We start from the raw sequence: 21,818 nt of genomic DNA on the forward strand, positions 1-21,818 counted from the left end.
ATAATGAATTGTCCAAACATCTAAAAAAGTTAAAGAATACAGCAGGACATTTATCAAAGAAAACAGACACCCCAAAAGAAAGCAAATATCCCCCCCAAAAAAATAATTGCACTCACCAGACCCCAAACAATTACAATTCACAACTACCGTTGATGCATAGCCTCTCACACAGAGATCTGTGTCACTGTCAGGTCCCTCACATTCCCGCTGCATTGCACCGCAGAGCTGTGTATACAGTGACAGAGAAGGCAGAGGCAGTAATAAACCGTCTGTGGCTAATCTAGAGATGGATGGATTTCCTCTGCGTTGATACATGATTGTGTGTAGCTGTGCGGCTCTTTTATTTTTCCACCCATATTGCCGTATAAAGGATAGTTGTTTTTGGTTTTTTTGGTTTTTTTTTTAAATGACTCATAGGTTTTAATTTTACCATAAAATCTACTTGAAATTAAGTAAAAATTCCAAGTGCGGTGAAATGGTGAAAAGATATAATTCCATCATTGTTTTTACTCCGTTTACGATGTGCTGGAAGTGAGTGGTCAGCGTGATTCTCCAGGTCAGTGTGATTACGGCAATATCAGACATTTCTTATCTCAGTGGTGACTAGAGATGAGCGGACCCGTGGACGTTCGTCTTCTGCTGGTCCAGCTGAACATTTGTAAAGATCGGTTCTGGACTTTGACTTGACCTGGACTTTATTTGAAGTCACTGATTGGCAGTTCGGGTCTCCGCCCACATGCAGCCATAAACAGATCACTTCCAGGGGAGGGCGGGTCTTTTCAGTTTTATTTCTTGGTGCACAATACATCTGATTACATGACAGCGGTTTCCATACGTAAAGCCCCCGAACCCTAAACTGAACTTTGTTATCTTGCAAAAGTCTGAGTTTGTATCGAAAACCGAACTCCAGGTTCACTCATCTCTAGTAGTAAATAAAAATCAGACTTTTGTAAAAAAAAAAAAAAAAAACCATAAAAGAATCGTTTTGTGTCTCCATTTTCCGACATCGGAGTTGAGTGACGACTTGTTTTTTGCTTGATGAACTGACATTTTCATTTATACCATTTTAGGTGCAACTTCATTTCATGTTGAAATTTTTTTTTACTGCCCAAATGATATCGTCCCTTCATTATTATCTCGATTAATGTTACATATCGGCTCCTCTCCTTCCCATTCAGGTCCTTACAATATCGGATCCTCTCAGTGGAGATCTTCTATAGAAGAGAATTCTCCTGATTGCCCCGTGAAGGATGGATATGGACAGGGACAAGATGGCGGAGAAGATATTACACCTCACCCTAGAGATCCTCTTCCGGCTTACTGGAGAGGTGAGAGATTCTGATGACGTCACATTACATCATTCTTATCTATGGGAATAACAGATGGACAGAACTGGAGAGGTGAGGACTCTGGAAATGTCTAGAGTGAGATTTCTTACTGTGTCTCTCCATAACCAGGATTACACAGTAGTGAAGAAGACCTCTAGTGAGCGCTGTCAGGCCCCTGTGTCTGAGGGATGGGGAAGACCCCTGAGCCCAATCACGGGGCCTCCACCTCACCCCCCAATACATGAGGAGAAGATCCTAGAACTCACCTACAAGATGATTGAGCTGCTGACTGGAGAGGTGACACTGCTGGGAATGCTGGGACATTATACAGTAACGCTATGAAGGGATCGGGGGTGACGGTATCATTGTATGTGTCAGGTTCCTATAAGGTGTCAGGACGTCACCGTCTATTTCTCCATGGAGGAGTGGGAGTATTTAGAAGGACACAAAGATCTGTACAAGGACGTCATGATGGAGGTTCCCCAGCCCCCCACATCACCAGGTAATAGAAAGAACTAAATACACACGGCCTATAATTATCTGTATGTAAGGAATGAATTCAGTCCCTGTATGTTTCTCCTCCAGTTCTATCCAGTAAGAGGACAACACCAGAGAGATGTCCCCGTCCTCTTCTCCCACAGGACTGTAAACAAGAAGATCCCGATGTTCCTCAGGATCATCAGGTAGATGGAGAGAAGGTGCCATGAAATCTCCCTATGATGTGTAGACTGCTGTGAAGGTCTTGTGCTCAGTCTTGTTTTATCCTCTCCGGGGCTGGTGGTGAAGGTCGCCGCTGGGATGGTGTCGCTCATCACAGGCGGAGCGGGGTTACCCCGGGGAGAATGACTGAGGACGGACGGGGGTGGTGATGGTCCCCGTTGGCGCCACAGCGCTGTGCGCCAGAGCCGGAAAAGGAGAGGCAGAGACAGGGGCTGCGGTTCCAGGTCTTTTACTCAAGGGTAGTTCAGGCGGTGCCCCAGAGTACCGTTCACCACCACGATTGACTCCAGCCAATACCTATTCCATGGAAGGTCAGATCTGGTGTATGTCAGTCTATGAGCCCTTCCTCCTTTGTTGCGCTAAGTATCGGATCCCCGTGGCGTGAATCACTTGGGAATTCCGGTGTCAGTAAAGTGTCCCATTCTGTATGCTGATAGCGCGGTTCCGATGTGGGACTGATCCAAGACCTCAGCCCCGGATCCTATATGCTAGTTGGCTGCAGACTCGGTGAGACAGGTCCGGTGGCTCTTCTAGCCTTTCTTGCGACCCTTGCACAGTTGGTAGACAACGTGAAGTATATCTACCCTAGGGTTCTGTACCCCGACAGCGCCGATCCTGTGGAAGCAACCGCCTGCTTCTCCCCAGCGACCGTGTTCAAACGCCTTGGCCCACAGAGCTGCCTCGCGGTACATCCGCTCTGCTCCATGTCTAGATCTGTTCCCTCCTTTGTAGTTGTATTGTGTGTTCCAAGCTGTTTCCCCAAGCCGCTGCCACCGGCTGGTTCACTACTCTCACCAGGTCAACCTGCTCTTCCCACTTTGTGCTCCTGACTCCCCCTGGTGGTTGCTTCTCCCTGACCCTGGGTCCCAGCTCCTGTGGATCGGGGAGCCCCTAGTGCGGTGGCGTCCTGTAAATCCAACCGCTGTAGTGTTCCCCTACTTTGACTTGACCCTGGCATGGTCCCCTAATTGGGGTGCAGTACCCTGTGGCGCCTTATGCCTCAGGGGCTCCACAGCAGGATTAGAGCTGATCATAGATGTGACTTCTCCATCTATCTGTGACTTTTGGATCACATTTATCCTGTTCTGAACACTGAACACACTGAATTTACATCAGGGTTTCGACACTAGGTTATCAGACAGAGAGAGGTCGCCCCTATCTCATGGGTCACAAAGTCACCACGCAAGCCAGCACTAGTTGGATCTGCTTTGCTTTACACTTAGCTGTGCAGACGATCCTTGTGGTGGCGCTGCTAGGGTTAAGCAGACCCTTGTCTTTCTTGGCTTACCATCCTGTGTTGTCTCAGCTGTTCTGATTTCTGCTCTCCCCCTGGTATTATTATTATTATTATTATTTATTTAGCACCATTAGTTCCATGGTGCTGTACATGAGAAGGGGGTTACATACAAAATACATATACAAGTTACAGTAGACAGACTAGTACAGAGGGAAGAGGGCCCTGCCCTTGCGGGCTTACATTCTATAGGATTATGGGGAGGAGACAGTAGGTGGGGTGTAGATGGGGCAGCAGCCTCGCACAGTGGTGGGGCGGCAGCTCCGCACGGTGGTGGGGCGGCAGCTCCGCACGGTGGTGGGGCGGCAGCTCCGCACGGTGGTGAAGCAGTGAGGTCATTGAAGGTTATAGGCATTTCTGAACAGATGAGTCTTTAGGTTCCGTTTGAAGTTTGTAAGTGTAGTAGATAGTCTGACGTGTTGAGACAGTGAGTTCCAGAAGACTGGGGATGTTCGGGAGAAGTCTTGGAGGCGGTTGCATGAGGAGCGAATGAGAGAGGAGGAGAGGAGATCTTGGGAGGACCGGAGATTACGTTTTGGAGTGTAGCGAGATATTAGTTCAGAGATATATGGAGGAGACAGTTTGTGGATGGCTTTGTAGGTCAGTATTAGTAGTTTGAATTGGATACGATGGAAGATTGGGAGCCAGTGAAGGGACATGCAGAGAGGAGAAGCGGGGTGGTAGTGAGGCGAGAGGTGGATCAGTCGGGCAGCAGCATTAAGGATGGACTGGAGAGGGGTGAGCGTGTTAGCAGGGAGACAACATAGGAGGATGTTGCAGTAGTCGAGGCGGGAGATTATGAGAGCATGCACTAGCATTTTTGTAGATTGAGAATTGATGAAGGGACGGATTCTGGAAATATTTTTGAGTTGAAGACGACAGGAGGTGGTGAGGGATTGGATGTAAGGTATGAAGGACAAGGCAGAGTCAAAGGTCACTCCGAGGCACCGAACTTTGGGTGCTGGGGAGAGCGTGATGTTATTTATTGTAATAGATAGATCAGGTAGAGAGTGTAGGTGAGATGGAGGAAAGATGATCAGCTCAGTTTTGGCCACATTGAGCTTTAGGAAGCGAGAGGAGAAGAAGGAAGATATAGCAGATAGGCACTCTGGGATTCTGGACAGCAGAGATATGACATCTGGACCAGAGAGGTAGATCTGAGTGTCATCGGCATATAAGTGGTACTGGAAGCCATGGGACTTTATGAGTTGTCCCAGGCCAAATGTATAGATAGAAAAAAGTAATGGTCCCAGGACAGAGCCTTGAGGGACACCAACAGAGAGAGGACGGGATGAAGAGGTTGTGTGGGAGTGGGAGACACTAAAAGTGCGGTTGGAGAGGTATGAAGAGATCCAAGAGAGGGCGAGGTCTCTGACGCCAAGGGAAGAGAGGGTCTGTAGTAGGAGGGAGTGGTCAACAGTGTCAAAAGCTGAGGATAGGTGTAGAAGTAGGAGTATAGAGAAGTGGTTGTTAGCTTTGGCAGTAAGTAAGTCATTTGTGATTTTTGTCAGGGCAGTTTCAGTGGAATGATGTGGACGGAAGCCGGACTGTAGGTTGTCAAAGTGAGAGTTAGATGAGAGGTGGGAGGAGAGTTCAGCATGGACGTGCTGTTCCAGGAGTTTTGAGGCGAATGGGAGTAGCGTTATGGGTATAAGTACTCACCACTTTACCTCAGTAGTTGCCAGTGATAACTTGCTTTTCCATGGGCTGGCATGGAGGTGAGAGCCATGGAAAGAGAAATTGCTTTGAATTTGATCCTGGAGATTGCTGCTTGGAATGTTTTTTGTGTCTTCCTATTGATCTTCTCCCTTTTTATTCATTTCTTTCCATCCCCCTTTTTTACCACTTGTTGTTTGGGAATGCAGTTTCTTTTTCTGTTGTCTGTCGTTTTCCTTTTGTGTCATTATCATAAAGCAGGACTAGTGTTCCTCCTGCCCTGCTCACTAGACATGGTTGTGATTAGGGTAAGACAAGGATAGACACGTGATTGCCGCACGAGGTGAAAGAACCTGTCTTGGGACATCGGGGATCTCAGGGTTGCTCAGAGTAAGTGACAGGGTTTATCCTTCCTGTTCTTCCCTAGAGGCAGTGATTCCCACCCCATCTTTCTCATGATACACCTCTCAGCCTCTTGGTGAAACACAACAACCAGGAACTGCCCTGTATTGGTAACTGATGCCTACTGTCAGCAAAGTCCAACCTCAGAGGCTCTGGTGATGACTGGGTAGGCACTTAATCATGCCCCTCCGGATAAGCCTGGTTCAGGGCGCAGTGAGGCTACACCCTTCTCCTAAACCTATTAGCATGACAGGTTTACATGTAATTCTTCAAATGACATGATTCAGATGAAACCCCCAAAAGATCCATTCACTGTAATAAGGCTGCAGAGTTAGTCTGGACTCCTCATGGCAGCGCAGCAATCATCCCTATCTAGTGACCGGTTATCTCCAGTAATTGTATTATTACAACGAATTCTTTATGATGTTACATCGTCATCTTCTCCCCATTCAGGTCCTTATAATATCAGATCCTCTCAGTGGAGATCTTCTATATAAGAGAATTCTCCTGATTGACCCATCAAGGATGGATATGGACAGGGACAAGATGGCGGAGAGGATATTACACCTCACCCTAGAGATCCTCTTCCGGCTTACTGGAGAGGTGAGAGATTCTGATGATGTCACATTACATCATTCTTATCTATGGGAATAACAGATGGACAGAACTGGAGAGGTGAGGACTCTGGAAATGTCTGTAGTGAGATTTATTACTGTGTCTTTCCATAAGCAGGATTACACAGTAGTGAAGAAGACCTCTGGTGAGCGCTGTCAGGCCCCTGTGTCTGAGGGATGGGGAAGACCCCTGAGCCCAATCACGGGGCCTCCACCTCACCCCCCGATACATGAGGACATCAATGACCAGAAGATCCTAGAACTCACCTACAAGATGATTGAGCTGCTGACTGGAGAGGTGACACTGCTGGGAATGCTGGGACATTATACAGTAACGCTATGAAGGGATCGGGGGTGACGGTATCATTGTATGTGTCAGGTTCCTATAAGGTGTCAGGACGTCACCGTCTATTTCTCCATGGAGGAGTGGGAGTATTTAGTAGGACACAAAGATCTGTACACGGACGTCATGATGGAGGTTCCCCAGCCCCTCACATCACCAGGTAATAGACAGGACTAAATACACATGGCCTATAATTATCTGTATGTAAGGAATGAATTCAGTCCCTGTATGTGTCTCCTCCAGGTCTATCCAGTAAGAGGACAACACCAGAGAGATGTCCCCGTCCTCTTCTCCCACAGGACTGTAAACAAGAAGCTCCCGATGTTCCTCAGGATGTGTTTCCTCCAGCTCTATCCAGTAAGAGATATCTACTCATGTACTTTCTGTACTAATTTTATGTTTACATTTTTAGGCTTTCTGTTCTGGTTTATTTCAGCTGTATTTTCTTTGCTTCTGCTTCTTCTGCTGTTTGTTTCTAGTGTCTTCACTATATTGTTATGATGGCAACTTAACCCCTTCAGCCCCCGGGACTCTTTCCGTTTTTCCGTTGTTTTTTTTTGTACTCCTTTCTTCGGAGAGCCGTAACTTTTTTTTTTTTCCGTCAATCTTGCCATATGAGGGCTTGTTTTTTGCGGGATGAGTTGTACTTTTAAATGAAACCATAAGGTTTACCATATAGTATACTGGAAAACTGCAAACAAAATTGTGATCGCCCAATAGTTTTTGGGATATTTTATTCACTATATTCACTATATGGTAAAACTGATGTGTTGTTGTGATGCCTGAGGTCGGTGCGAGTTTGTAGACACCAAACATGTATAGGTTTACTTGTATCTAATGAGGGGTTAAAAAAAATTCACAAGTTTGTCCAATAAAAGTGGCGTACGTTTTGCGCCGTTTTCCGAAACCCGTAGTGTTCTCATTTTTCGGGACCTATGGCTCAGTGACGGCCTTTTTTTGTTTTCCCAAGCTGACGTTTTTAACTGTACCATTTTTGCGCAGATGCTACGTTTTGATCGCCTGATATTGCATTTTGCGCAAAACTTGCGGCGACAAATAACGTAATTTTGGCATTTGGAATTTATTTGCTGCTACACCATTTACCAATCAGATTAATTGATTTTATATTTTGATAGATCGGGCATTTCTGAACACGGCGATACCAAATATGAGTATATTTTTTATTTTTTTAACCCTTTAATTTTCAATGGGGTGAAAGGGGGGGTGATTTGAACTTTTAGGTTTTTTTAAACTTTTTTTTTTTTACTTTTTTATTTTACTCGTCCTAGGGGGCTATATGGATCAACAATGCGATCGCTCTGCCCTATCTGTAGATCTCAGCTACAGAGCTGAGAACTGCAGATATGCTGATTTACTCTCCGTGCTGGCACTATGCTGGCACTGAGAGGAAGTGACTCATGTTAGCTACAGGCGTCATCACATAACCCTGTGCTACCATGGCAACCACCGAAAGTCACGTGATCACGCACGTGACTTCCGGTGGGGGGGGTGGTAAGTGAAAGTAATGGTTGCACGCATAGACATCTCGCTGCCAGACTTTGACAGCGAGATGTAAGGGGTTAAATGTCGCGGGTGGACTGCAATTCCACTCGTAACATGCAGGCACACATGTCAGCTGTTGAAAACAGCTGATATGTGTGGGGATCGCCGCGACCTGCCCACGGCAGGGGGCGGGGATTAACCTCACACGATCCATGACGGATATATCTGTCATGGGTCGTGAAGGGGTTAAATACCTGCAGAGGGTTCATGAATACCCTGTTTCCCTGAAAATACGACCTACACCGAAAAAAAGCCCTAACATAATTTTATGGGATTTTTGGAGAATGCTTGAAATATAAGTGTGACGTCCTAACAAAACCAGGTAGTCACAGAAAGAGTTAAACCTCCTTGGTACCACCTGATCCCACACTGGTACAGTGAAGCAGCCGCACCTCCCCCAGTGTAACAAAAGGAGCAGGAAGGGAGGAGTTGAGTCAGTCGGTGGAAGGAGAGCAGACAGGGTCTGCAGCTCTTGTGCTGCTGGGGAAGTGGAGCAAAGAAAAAGCAGAGTCTTGGAGATGAAGTGAAGAGTAGGCTCAGGGGCTCCCGTAGTGGAACGGGGCAGGGTAGTGGCCCGCCGGTAGTGTGCCCAGGACCCTGGACTTGTGCAAAGAGAGGACTTCCCCCATCCAAAACAGAGAAGGTGACTCATAGCTGGAGTGCAGGAGAGAGAGAGGGCCCTGCTTCTTGTACCGGGTGTGGGATCCGAACACCCCCGTACCAAAGGCCTACGGATACCGGCAATTTCTGTGCTTCCTGACCCTACACATGAAAGCAGCCTCATCCAACACCAGGACAACTGAACTGTGAGTTTCCTGTTCCTTGCAATCTCTGCCACCACCACAACTCCCACTGGGCCCCGGGGCATCCATCCCTACCCACGGAGGGTTAACAACATCCAGCTGCCAGCACAACGCCCCCGGGAGTCCCCTCAACGGCAGCGGTGGTACCCCATTTACCATATGCCGTGGGTGGCGTCACGTACAAACTTTCCAAAATCCCATACACCATAACCCCCTTTTCAATTGAAGTGACCATGAGACCTCCGGGTCCGTAGACCCTCGAGCCACCCACAGAAGGTCCGGACCCGAGCAGCGTCGGCTGCTGAGAGCGGGGTGGTACATAAGCACCAGGGCTGTGGAGTCGGTAAGCCAAACCTTCGACTCCGACTCCACAATTTCTCTTGCACCGACTCCGACTCCGACTCATACATATATTGCTTATAGTTAGGTGAAAAATTTATTGTAGTACATGAACATGTGTATGTGAACATCAGACATTTTAATAATTTTTATGATACAATAATTAATATATTTGGATAGAACATACAATATATTTATTGGATACAGCTTTAGAACACAAAAAACTGTAATAAATTGTAAATATGTAATACACTATGTAATATACAGTAGATTACATATATCTTGTGTGTGTATTTATCTTGTGTGTGTATATGTGTGTGTGTGTGTGTGTATATATATACATATATATATATATATATATATAATACAATATATATATATTATATTATATTACATATTTACAATTTATTAGTTTTTTGTGTTCTAGAGTTGTATTCTAATAAGTGTATTTTATGTTCTATCCAAACATATTGATTATTGTATCATAAAAATAATTAAATGTCTGATGTACACATTGTACTACAATACATTTTTCACTTAAATATAAGCATTATACTAAATGTTATTATTTAGTAAAATATTCAGCACATTCTGCATTGCACGACTGTCCCCAATTTATTATATATTTTAGGAGTCGGAGTCGGTGCATTTTATACCGACTCCGACTCCACCAAAATGAGCTCCGACCACGACTCCAACTCCGGCTCCACAGCCCTGATAAGCACTACTCCAAAAATAAGCAGTAGTTACAGTCAGAAGTAGGGAGGAGTCAAACTGTGCAATTTCTCAGGAACCCCACTCTCTTATGGAGCCCATCAGTTGTATTCTAAGGTTGATTGTTTAAGGACCTTTGATGACTTCAAAGTCATGTGACATGATGTAACCAAAGGTCTTTTAATTGCAGGAGTCTAAACTGAACAGGACACGGGCTGGCATGCAGGACTGGTATTAGGGGAAAGGGAGAGCAAACTGGACAATTTCACAGGGCCCCCATTCTCATAGGGGCAAGGTGTTTATATGCCAATTATAGGACTGCTTAAGGACCTTTTTGACATCACGTCATGTGGCCAAAGGCTGGTGTGTGTGTGTGTGTGTGTGTGTTCACGCCAATTTTAACCAGCTTTGCCAAAATGGGCAGAGCTTGGCAGAAGAAGGGTGTGATGCCACCACTTCTCTAATTCATAACAAACTGCGGCGTTCCCTATGCCAGAAATCTCACTCCAGGCCCTGATGTTATTTGTCAGTGTCCATTGCCGGTCTTGATGAACTGGAGCCCTAATGTTTATCTGCACAGACCGCAAGACCCTGCAACTTGCTTTGGATACAAAGCCTAAGGATAGGCCATCAACGTTATAGTCCCGGACAATCCCGTTAAATATCCGGCATCTGTCTGTAACTATTTTATGTTCGTCTTGAAAAAAAATGTATTTGAAATTGTCTATGTTGTGGATCAATGTTACAAGGAGATTTTTGCAGGTTTTGCCAACTGTCATGGCGGCGTCAGGATCTCTGGAAATTATAGATTTTGGTACTCTGCATGTTCACCTCTCTGATGCCTGTGAGCAGCGCAGGGAGACGAAGGCTTCGAACCCCAGGCTTGGGCAGGCTAACAAGAGTTATTCTCTGCTGGGCTGCTTGTTATGTCTGTGATCACATGCTGTAGAGGAGAAAGTAGCTATCGCTCCCCTTCTGTATATGCTGGCTGGACTATTTCATTAATGGCTCATAGACTCGATTGAACTTTGTCACTGTGCGAGTGTCGCATCGCATCAATCTCCAGACAGCAGCGGGTCGGCTCCTTGTGTTGCCATGCAGCTGAAGCGCTCCTGTCCTGAGATCAGTCCATGCGGGGTGATGCCCATGCAAGATGCAAGTGCAATCATCCCCTCACTGTCACACTGCTTCTTGCTCTGTACAGAACGATGTAGCAGAGCTGACAATGCTCTCTGCTTCTCACTGTGTATAGACTGTGTCTGTACAGAGTGATGAAGCTCACAATGCTCTATCTGTGGATTACGTAGGATTAAGGATTTTTTTATTATAAAGATGGATTCTCTAAATGTTTTGTTTTTTTGTTATATTTCTAATAAACTTTTTTCTCTTTTTTTTTTTTACTGTTTACTAGAAATTCATGGTGGCCATGTCTAATTTGGCGTGACACCATGAATTTCGGGCTTAGTGCCATCTGAGAATACAAAGTTGGTATTAATCCCTTTATTACCCAGCGTGCCACCACCACTAGGGCCACTGGATGAGCCGGGTAAAGCGCCTGGAAAAGGCGCTAAGGAACAATGCGCCATTTCCAGGGGCGGCTGCGGGCGGCCGAGAATCCCAGCCCCCAGCTGATTGGCTGTCATTGACTGGCAATCAAAATATAGCGGGAGCCCATGCATTTTTTTTTTTTTAAATAATTAAAAAAAAGAAAAAATAATGGGCTTCCCTATATTTTGATTGCCAGTCAGGTAAAGCCAGGCAGATGGGGTGGAGGTGGCAGCCCGTAGCCGCCCGCTTCGTCTGTGCGTAATATCAAAAATCAAAAATACCGCAGAGCGCTACTGCATTTTTTAAAATAATTTATTTTTATACAACTATATATTGTGTACATTTTATTTATAAAAAAAATAAAAATAAAAATATATATACACACAGCTCTGGCAAAAGTTAAGAGTCAACTGCAAAATTTTTAGTTTTTCTGATTTTTCTCTTTTATAGGTACCGTATTTTTCACTTTATAAGACGCACTCCAAATTTAGAGATAAAAAAGGTAAAAAAAAAATAAAAATGGGGTGCGTCTTATACTCCGTTGTTGTCTTACAGGAGAGGGGCAGCAGCAATGGTGGAGTGGGCTCACAGGAGGCAGAGGTTGTGCTGGCAGGCGTGGCGGGTCAGTGGTGGCAGACGCGGCGGGTCAGTGGTAGCAGGCGCGGTGGCAGCAGGTGCGGCGGGTCAGTGGCGGCAGCAGACGCGGCGGGTGAGTGGTGCAGTAGGCCGGTGCGTAGAGTGTCCCAGTGTATCCGCAGTCCCAGTTCAAATGATGGTGCCTGGAGCAGCGCATGCACAGATGGATGGAGCTCTCATCCAAGGGCTTAATCTGCGCACGTGCCAACTCCAGGAGCGGCGCGTGCGCAGATGGAATCTCCATTTAAGACCTCCATCTACGCACACGCTGACTCCTGCCGCCATCATTTGAAACTGGGACCTCGAACACACTGGGAAACCTGCCGCATAGCCGCCCGCACAGAGTGGCAGCCAGCAGGCCACCCACACAGAGAAGCAGTCGGCACCGACAGGCACCCAGCTGCCACCTGCACACAGGCACCTGACGGCCGCCCGCCCGCACACAGGCACCCGGCTGCTGCCTGCACACAGGCACCCGGCCGCCTGAACGCACCTGATCGACCGCACAGACAGGCCTCCGGGGTAGTTATATTCGGATTTTAAGACGCAACCCTCATTTTTTTTCACAAATTTTTGGGAGGAAAAGTGCGTCTAAGGCTATGTGCCCACGGGGACAGTGTCCTGTGGTTATATCCACAGGACATTCCGCAGGAGCTCCCAGAAATCCGCAGCACAACTTTGTCTGTTTACATGCTGCGGATGCACAGCGGAATGTCCTGCGGATATGTTGCGGGCATTCTGCATTGAGGATACAGTACCATGGCTTCGGCACTACATCCTCAATGCAGAACAAGTGCTGCAGTGATCGGGAGTTCATACTTACCTCCATCACGCAGCACTTCTCTCGGGCCGTGTCTGCACTGTGCAGGAGAAGGTGGGCGGGCCTGAACTAGCTCCGGCTATCACATGACCGGAGCTTGTGCAGGCCCCGCCCACCTCTTACTTCCTGTACCTGGCTCCACCGCGCTCCTTTGCACTGGACGGAGAAAGTGACTCCTTGTCTTCTATCAAGGCAGGTAAGTATGGTACCCTGCGGAGAAATCCGCAGGAATAATTGATATGCTGCAGATTTTTCCGCATGCGGAAAAAAATGGAGCATGGGCATAGCAGTCCCCAAATGCCATAGAAATGGCTGGGGACTCGCTGTACTGCGGATGTTTGAAAAATCTGCGGAATTTCCGCGAAAAATTCGCGGCAAATTCCGCAAATTTTCCGCAGCGTGAGCACATAGCCTTATAATCCGAAAAATACGGTATATTTTTGAGTAAAATGTAAATTGTTGTAAAATAAATACAACATTTTTTGGTTGGAAATTCGGAGACGTTGTCAGTCGTTCATAGAATAAAAGAACAATCTACATTTTACTTAAAAATATAAAGAAAAAAATAAGAAAAAATGAAAATTTTTCAGTGGTCTTTTAATTTTTGCCAGAGCTGTAATATATATATATATATATATATATATATATATATATATATATATATATACCGTATTTTTCGGACTATAAGACGCACCTGACCATAAGACACACCCTGGTTTTAGAGGAGGAAAATAGGAAAATAAAATTTTAAGCAGAAAATGTGGTCATGACACACTTATGGGGCGAGGATCTGCTGCTGACACTATTATGGGGGTAATGTCCTGCTCATATACTACCCAGCCTGCTCATATTCTCCCCAGCCTGCTATATACCCTCATCCTCCTTATATACTCCCCCGCCTGCTATATACTCCCCATGCTGCCCATAATATACCCCTATCCTGCTCATATCCTCCCCATCCTGCTCATATCCTCCCCATCCTGCTCATATCCTCCCCATGCTGCTCATATACTCCCCAGCCTGCTATATACCCTCATCCTGCTCATATACTCCCCAGCCTGCTATATACCCTCATCCTGCTCATATAGTCCCCAGCCTGCTATATACCCTCATCCTGCTCATATACTCCCCAGCCTGCTATATACCCTCATCCTGCTCATATACTCCCCAGCCTGCTATATACCCTCATCCTGCTCATATACTCCCCATTCTACTCATAATAAACCCCTAGCCTGCTATATGCTCTCATCCTGGTGTATGGCCGCATCCTGTGGCACATAAAAAAAAAAACGTTCATACTCACCTCACCTCACTCCCTGCAGCACCGCTCCTCTTACCGTCTATGTCAGCGGCAGCGACGCTGAATGCAGCCGTCCCCCTGCGGCATCGCGATGTCCTCCGGTGGTCTGTGTGTGGACACGTGCGCACAGCGATGACGTCATCGTTGTGCACGCCGCTAGTCACAAGTCAGCTGCCCGGCACAGACAGGAGACCGCGGTGCTGCAGGGGAACGGTGAGTAATGTGTACTGATACACTGCTTCCCGCACTGATGATGATGTTCGGGGGGCAGTGAATACAGCCGCACATGATCACTCCAGGCTGCAGTTGCCAGGGGTGATCATGCAGGCCGGCTGTTTATCCCCGCCTATCACCCCGCCCACCTGTCAGCGCCGACTTCATCGCTGAGAGATGGGTGGGAGGATGGGCGCGCATATTAAATGAGCGGGCCCACGTGGTCACGGCAGGCTGCTACAGCATGCTCGTGCCCCCGATGATCCGCTCCACCGCAGCACCCACATTCCCCGCAGCCACAGTCAGACCATAAGACGCACCCCCAACTTTCCCCCAACATTTGGGGGGAAAAAGTGCATCTTATGGTCCGAAAAATACGGTATATATATATATATATATATATATATATATACACACATACGTTTTTTTATATATATATATATATATATGTGTATGTGTGTGTGTGTGTATATGTATGTGTGTATATATATATATATATATATATATATAAAATAAATATTACACACAATATATAGTTGTGTAAAAATAAGTAATTGAAAAAAATGACGTACATAAAGCAGATGGCTACGGGCTGCCACCCCCGTCTGCCTGGCTTTACCTTGGCTGGCAATCAAAATACAGGGAAGCCCTTTTTTTAAAAAAAACAACTTTTTTTGCCAGAAAAAAATTACGTGGGTTTCGCCATATGTTTGTATGCTACTCAGGTACAGCAGACAGGTACGGTCTGCCCCCAACCTTTAGCTGCCTATTTGTACCTGGCTGGGAACCAAAAATATAGGAAAGTCATTTTTTTAATTATTTCATGAATTTCATGAAATAATAAAAAACAATTGATGTTGTGCTTCTCCCAATTTTTGTGTCTAGCCGGGCACAACTAGGCAGCTGGGGATTGGAATCTGCAGCGCAGGGTGGCCCAAGCTTTCGCCCCCCCCCTGCTGCAAATTGCAGTCCGCAGCCACCCCAGAAAATAGTGCTTTCATAGAGGCGCAAGATGGCGCTGTATGAACTCTTCTAGTGGCCCTGATGGCAGGTTACAGGCTGGGTAATAAGGGGTTAATACCGGCTTTGTTTTACCAGCTGGTGTTAAGCCCAAGTTTCTTAATGTCAGGCAAGTTTAACCCGGCCATTAAGAATCTCTAATAAAGGGTTAAAAAAAAGACACCACACAGAGAAAAAATTATTTTATTAGAAATAAATACACAGACACACTTAGGGACTCCAACTTTATTACTCCCTCTCACCCCTCCACGATCCTCGTCTTCTGTCACTGATCTTGCTCTGCTATATCAGAATGCACGGGGGGGAGGAAGAACGCTGCTGCTGCTCTCGCACTGTCTAATCACTCAATGAGTGATTAGAGGCTGCGGGTTGGTAAGCGGTGATGGCACCGCTGCCACCATTGCCATAGTAACCTAACGAACGGGTTACTATACTATAGTAACGGTAATCTCTGATCATATTATTCCCAGTGCCGTTATTCATCACCGGCTGTGGCAGCCAATCCCTGCATGTGGGCTGACTGTGTAAAGAGCACCAAGATGCAAAGAGGGGGAGCTGAGCATGTACTCGAGCATCTCGTCGGTACACAGCAGTCGCCAAGTTTACAGAGTACTGAGATGCTCGGGCAAGCACCGTGTACCGGCGAGCATGCTGACACTACAGGACCTTTGCACGATGTCATAATCATGTGACCCAGTCTGTAGCCAATGAGATAATACAACATTCCCACGTGACTGATCACATGGCTTTGATGTCACGAAAGGTCCTTTGGTTACCGGGAGAACACCACGATGATCATACTCAGAAGCAGAAGAAGCGGGAGACAGAGTGCAGGCCGCGTGCGGGACCTGTAAATAATGTTTATTATTAACTGTATTCTTTATTTTAAAGCCCCCCGCCCCATCCCATAACTGTAAAGTCCAAGATTGGTGATTGGACGCAAGATCGTGTTATCTCGATCAAAATCTACAAAATGATCCGACGAGTCTCCCCGATCCCGACCATCGGGGGGATCGCCCATCACTATTCTTAAGGCCCCGTTACACGCAACGACATCGCTAATGAGATATCGCTGGGGTCACGGAATTCGTGACGCACATCCAGCATCATTAGCGCCGTCGTTGCGTGTGAAACGAGCGACCGCTAACGATCCCAGGTTCCGCAAATATCGTTGATTTTTGACACGTCGTTTCTTTCCTCAATATTGTTGCAATTTTGGGATGCAGGTTGTTTGTCATTTCTGAGGCAGCACACATCTCTACATGTGACACCCCGGGAACGACGAACATCAGCGTTCCTGCATCCTCCGGCAACGAGGTGGGAGTGACGTTTATACGGCTGCTCTCTGCCCCTCCGCTTCTATTGATGGCCTGCTGTGTGACATCGCTGTGACGCCACATGAACCTCCCCCTTAGAAAAGAGGTTGTTCGCCGGCCACAGTGACGTCCTTAGTACGCTATGTGCGTGTGATGGGCACTACCGATATTGTCCGCCTTGGGTAGTGATTTGCCCGTGACACACGCACGACGGGGGCGGGTGCGATCGCTAGCGATGTCGCTGCGTGTAAAGCAGCCTTTAGATGTCGAAATTGGACAACAGATTCAGAATACATTTTTTTTCTAATTTAATTTCTGATGTTATGGTTCAAAAAAATGTACTTTAAAGATATCATTAAAAAATAATAACATTGTGTTTATTTTTAGCAGATGACTGTATTGAGAGTTCAGATGGAAATCTATTATCTTCAGAGTTTAAAACAGATGATCAAAGTATCACACATGATACATATGAAGAGCATGCTGTTGTCCCAAATATACCTCCAGTCCTTCCTCAGAAAGCTTCATCATCAGATCTTTTCAAACAAGTCCAAAATTCCGATTTATCACAGAATTGTAAGCAAAACAATAGTTACAGAAGGGACGTGGAACATGAAACGGCTCCTATAAGGGTGAAAACATTTTCATGTTCAATATGTGAGAAATGTTTTACCAGAAGATCACATCTTAATATCCATCAAAAAACTCACACAGGGAAGAAGCCATTTTCATGCCCAGAATGTGGAAAATGTTTTACTCAGAAAATAACCCTTGCTAACCATCAAAAATATCACACAGGGGAGAAGCCATTTTCATGTTCAGAATGTGGGAAATGTTTTATTCAGAAATCACACCTTGTTATGCATAAGAAAAATCACACTGGGGCAAAGCCATTTTTATGCTTGCAATGTGGTAAATATTTTACTACGAAATCAAGTCTTATTGACCATGGAAAACGTCACACAGGGGAGAAGCCATTTTCATGTTCAGAATGTGGGAAATGTTTTTTTCGGAAATCACATCTTGTTCAGCATCAAAGATCTCACACCGGGGAGAAGCCATTTTCATGTTCAGAATGTGGGAAATGTTTTATTCGGAAATCACTTCTTGTTCAGCATCAAAGATCTCACACAGGGGAGAAGCCATTTTCATGTTCAGAATGTGGGAAATGTTTTATTCTGAATTCAATTCTTGTTCAGCATCAAAGATCTCACACCGGGGAGAAGCCATTTTCATGTTCAGAATGTAGGAAATGTTTTATTCAGAAATCACACCTTGTTAGGCATCAAAGATCTCATACAGGGGAGAAGCCATTTTCATGTTCAGAATGTGGGAAATGTTTTAATTGGAAATGTGAACTTGTTGTGCATCAAAGATGTCACACAGGGGAGAAGCCATTTTTATGTTCAGATTGTGGGAAATGTTTTGTTCGGAATTCAATTCTTGTTCAGCATCAAAGATGTCACACAGGGGAGAAGCCATTTTCATGTTCAGACTGTGGGAAATGTTTTGTTCGGAATTCAATTCTTGTTCAGCATCAAAGATCTCACACAGGGGAGAAGCCATTTTCATGTTCAGAATGTGGGAAATGTTTTATTCAGAAATCACAACTTGTTAGGCATCAAAGATGTCACACAGGGTAGAAGCTATTTTCATGTTCAGAGTGTAGGAAATGTTTTATGCGGAAATCAGAACTTGTGCATCAAAGATCTCATACAGGGGAGAAGCTGTTTTCATGCCCAGAATGTGGTAAATGTTTTACTAGGAAATCAGGTCTTGTTTACCATCAAAAAAAATCACACAAAATAAACCATTTTTATGTTCTGAATGTGGCAAATGTAATTCTCAGAAATCACATCTTGTTAAACATGTGAAGCAGCCGCACAGGTAAGGAACCTTTTTCATGTTGTGAATAACTGAAATGTTTAACTGGTAAATCAAGTCTTGCCCACATCACAAAACCAACAGAGCAGAGCAGCCATTTTTGCTTTTAAGAATTTGCCAAATGTTTTTTATCATTAATCAGGTTCTGTTGTCAGATGAGTAACACGGGAGAAGCCATCATGATGTACCATAATTCAAAGGGTTTTATCCTAAAATTGGCTATAGTTCCTTAAGTAAGAATTTGTGAGGAAAAGAACCATTTTCTTCTTTTTTTTTTATAAAAATTATTGTATTTTTTGAGCCATAAGATACACATAGGTTTTGAAGGAGGAATATAGGGAAAAAATTAACACAAATTATGGGGTCATGAAGCACTGTTATGGGTAGAATCTGCTGCTAACACTGTTACGGGGATAAAATCCCCCAATTCTGTACTAATGTCCTCCATACTGGGCCCCTTCCAGGTATATGTGTCTCCCATACTTGTATATAGGTCTTTCATCCTGGTATATATGTTGCCCATCTTTATCCCATCCTGGTATATATGATCCCCATCCTGGTATATATGGATCTTGTCTTAGTATAAATGTCCCTGTAACAGGGTGAAAATGTACATAAGATAAACTTGTATGTTTGATAATGAAGTATTGTATATTTATGTTATAACTTAAACGGCCACTAGTTGTCACTAGAGGGCAGGCACACTGCTAGACAGTAAGGGGTTACATTAGGTTTCCCTGGTAATGTAAACAGAGACAGTTAAAATTTCAGTTTAGATCTGGAGACTGCACAAGCAAGAAGAGCGTGACAGGAAGAAGGCTGCGAGAGAGGGAGAAGGTTGTTGAACTCCTGTGTTCTGGACAAATAGGATTGCCTGTTTTTTTTCACTGGACTCCTACTGCCCCTGACGAGGGGAATTCATCTGAGCAAACCTTTCTCCAGAAAGTGCTTGGATAAGGTCATCTAACAGTGAATAAGAAGCAGTTTGAGGGAGACTGACACCATCTTGGGTGGAAGACTTTTGTGAGTAGCAACTGACCTGAGACCAATCGGGGTACTAATAGTCAGTTAGGGACAGAAAGATAGGAAGAGGACGCATTGAAGGAAGACTATTCTTTGAAAGACTGTTCGCTGACAAGGATCTTTGCTTGCTTGCTTATCCGGAGGCATTTGCTCTGACCCGAAATTTATCAGAAGTTAAGCTGTGTTGTGCTGATAATAACAGACTATTCTGACTTTGCTTCATCACACTGTCTGGGGGCAGTGAGGTACAGAGTATTGCATAAAGGTACATGTACATAAATTCACTTGTTTGTTACTGTATATGGGAAGTTGACCGGGTACCCTGATTGAATTGTAAACATAAGGGGAGGTAGTTGTAAGATTATATCCTTGGAGGGATCACATGCTGTTATCTGTAGTAGTGCACTCGGGTAAGCCCCATTAATAGATAGGGGAGGGTGCGGTATAGCAGGGGGAAAAAAAATATAGTCTAGTTCATCTCTACAGACCAACACTTGAAGTCCACCAAGTTGCATAAATTGTTATTGTTTATTCTGGGCTATTGTGGCCCATAAGTTGTAAGAGAACTGGTTTTGTAAATATTTTTTAGACTTATAAAGAAAACTGTTATTCACCATCTTTGTGTCCCTGGGTTTTCTATAGTGCCATCGTACCTTAATAGTCATAGCGACCGGCATCCGGCGTATTTGGCGTAGTCGGCAGGATACAGTGCTTGCTATGATTAACCCTGAGGAAGTGGGAGACGCAGCAACACCCCTGTTGTACTTCACCCCCTTCCCCTTGGTGACCAGCAGTGAGCGGCTAATAGGATGCTTTGGAACGGGCTCACTGCTAAATGACCTGGCTAAGTTCAAAGGGTATAACTTACTGTTCAGTGATTGGGTGGGCCAGCTGAAGAACGCCATTGCCTTGCACACGGTACACCCCAAACTGCAGCCCGAGATCGTACTGAATGCTCTGGAGTGAGATGCCTGCAAGGTTGTTCTGCTGAAACCAGAAAGCCAGGGGAAGACAGTAGATGAAATAATTCAGATCTTGGAAAAAGCTTTTGACCATGTGGCAGCGGCCGAACAACTGCGAGTACAGTTTTTCGCTCAGATCCAGAGGAGCAGAGAGAGTCTGATTCAGTATGGCATTGCATTGGAAGAATTACATCAGGAGATTAAGAAGAAGTCGAATGTAACGGTGGGCGCTGAGGCCTAGGTTGATCGCATTTGACATGATCAGTTCATTGAGGGGATCTAAAATGAAATGTTAAGGAGCGAACTACTGTTGAACACAAGGAGTACCCCTGGTGTTACCTACGCTGAAATACAGCAAGAGGCAGTGGCGTGGACCCTGGAGGTGAAGTCTGCTCCGAAATGGAGTCACATGCAAACAGTTGACACAAGGGAATTGAGTCAAGACTCTAAGTAAAGCTAGCAGTCTTGCAGAAGACTGTGGAGGGTATGGCGGAACAGATGCAACAAATGCAGGCTCAGGGGACGCCACCAACATACCCAGCACCGATATGCCCCTATACTCCCATGCCTGGACAAATGCCGCCTCCTATGGTGGAAATGCAGTCACTGCATTATACACCATGAGGAACAGCGGCCGGCCCCAGAACAGAGGTAGCAAGAAGCGGGATGAGAGGGCCTATCCAGTGTTGGAGATGAGGAGGGATTGGACATCTGCAACGAGATTGCCGGAGGGGCAGAACAGAAGAAACTGGGACAGCAGTAAAAGGGAAGCCCTCTTTGTAGCTAGGCATACGGTGAGGCAGAACTGAGAATCAATGCCCGAACTCTGCTCAGAAGATCTGATTGTGGAGAGTATAGTTTGCTTGGAAGACGTTTGCGTGTCTGGTAGACACTGGATCAGAGGTGACGACTATGCTGGTGGAATATTTCCAGATGTACTTCAAGGAAGCTGCTAAACCAGAATCAAGGCATTTATTAAGACTGAAAGCGGATAACAATTAAGAGATTCCAGTAGCGGGCATCGCATAGATGAAGGTGCAGCTGTGCGGACAGAAGCTGGAAACCAAGGGAGTGATACTAGTGAAAACGCAGGCAAGGCCAAATCTCCCGGTGGTCCTAGGGATGAACATCCTGAGGAAACTGGATTCTCTTCTGTTCGAGCGTGATGGCCCGGGATACAGGAAAAGAGCAATAACTCATAAGGTCACGCAGAGGGCCCTACAGCAGATGGTCCGTTTGTGTGGCATACAGCAGAGTTCAGTGGGAGGAAGAGCAGTGGGAGCGGTGTACATCTCACGTGGCCCCGCTGTCAATATCTCT

The 21,818-nt window shown here is 45.6% G+C and overlaps 1 protein-coding gene across 1 annotated transcript in view; it reads left to right on the plus strand.

Moving 5' to 3' along the window:
- LOC142259154 (uncharacterized) overlaps nucleotides 1–20,103 on the plus strand; it is a 174,070-nt gene extending 153,967 nt beyond the window's left edge. Inside the window, 1 exon segment of the mRNA XM_075331659.1 lies at nucleotides 17,368–20,103. Coding sequence (XP_075187774.1) covers nucleotides 17,368–18,272 — 905 coding nt within the window. The 3' untranslated portion in view covers nucleotides 18,273–20,103.
- The last annotated feature ends 1,715 nt before the right edge of the window (nucleotides 20,104–21,818 follow it).

Source organism: Anomaloglossus baeobatrachus (assembly GCF_048569485.1).
Source record: "Anomaloglossus baeobatrachus isolate aAnoBae1 chromosome 5 unlocalized genomic scaffold, aAnoBae1.hap1 SUPER_5_unloc_3, whole genome shotgun sequence".
In the NCBI taxonomy this organism is placed as follows: domain Eukaryota; kingdom Metazoa; phylum Chordata; class Amphibia; order Anura; family Aromobatidae; genus Anomaloglossus; species Anomaloglossus baeobatrachus.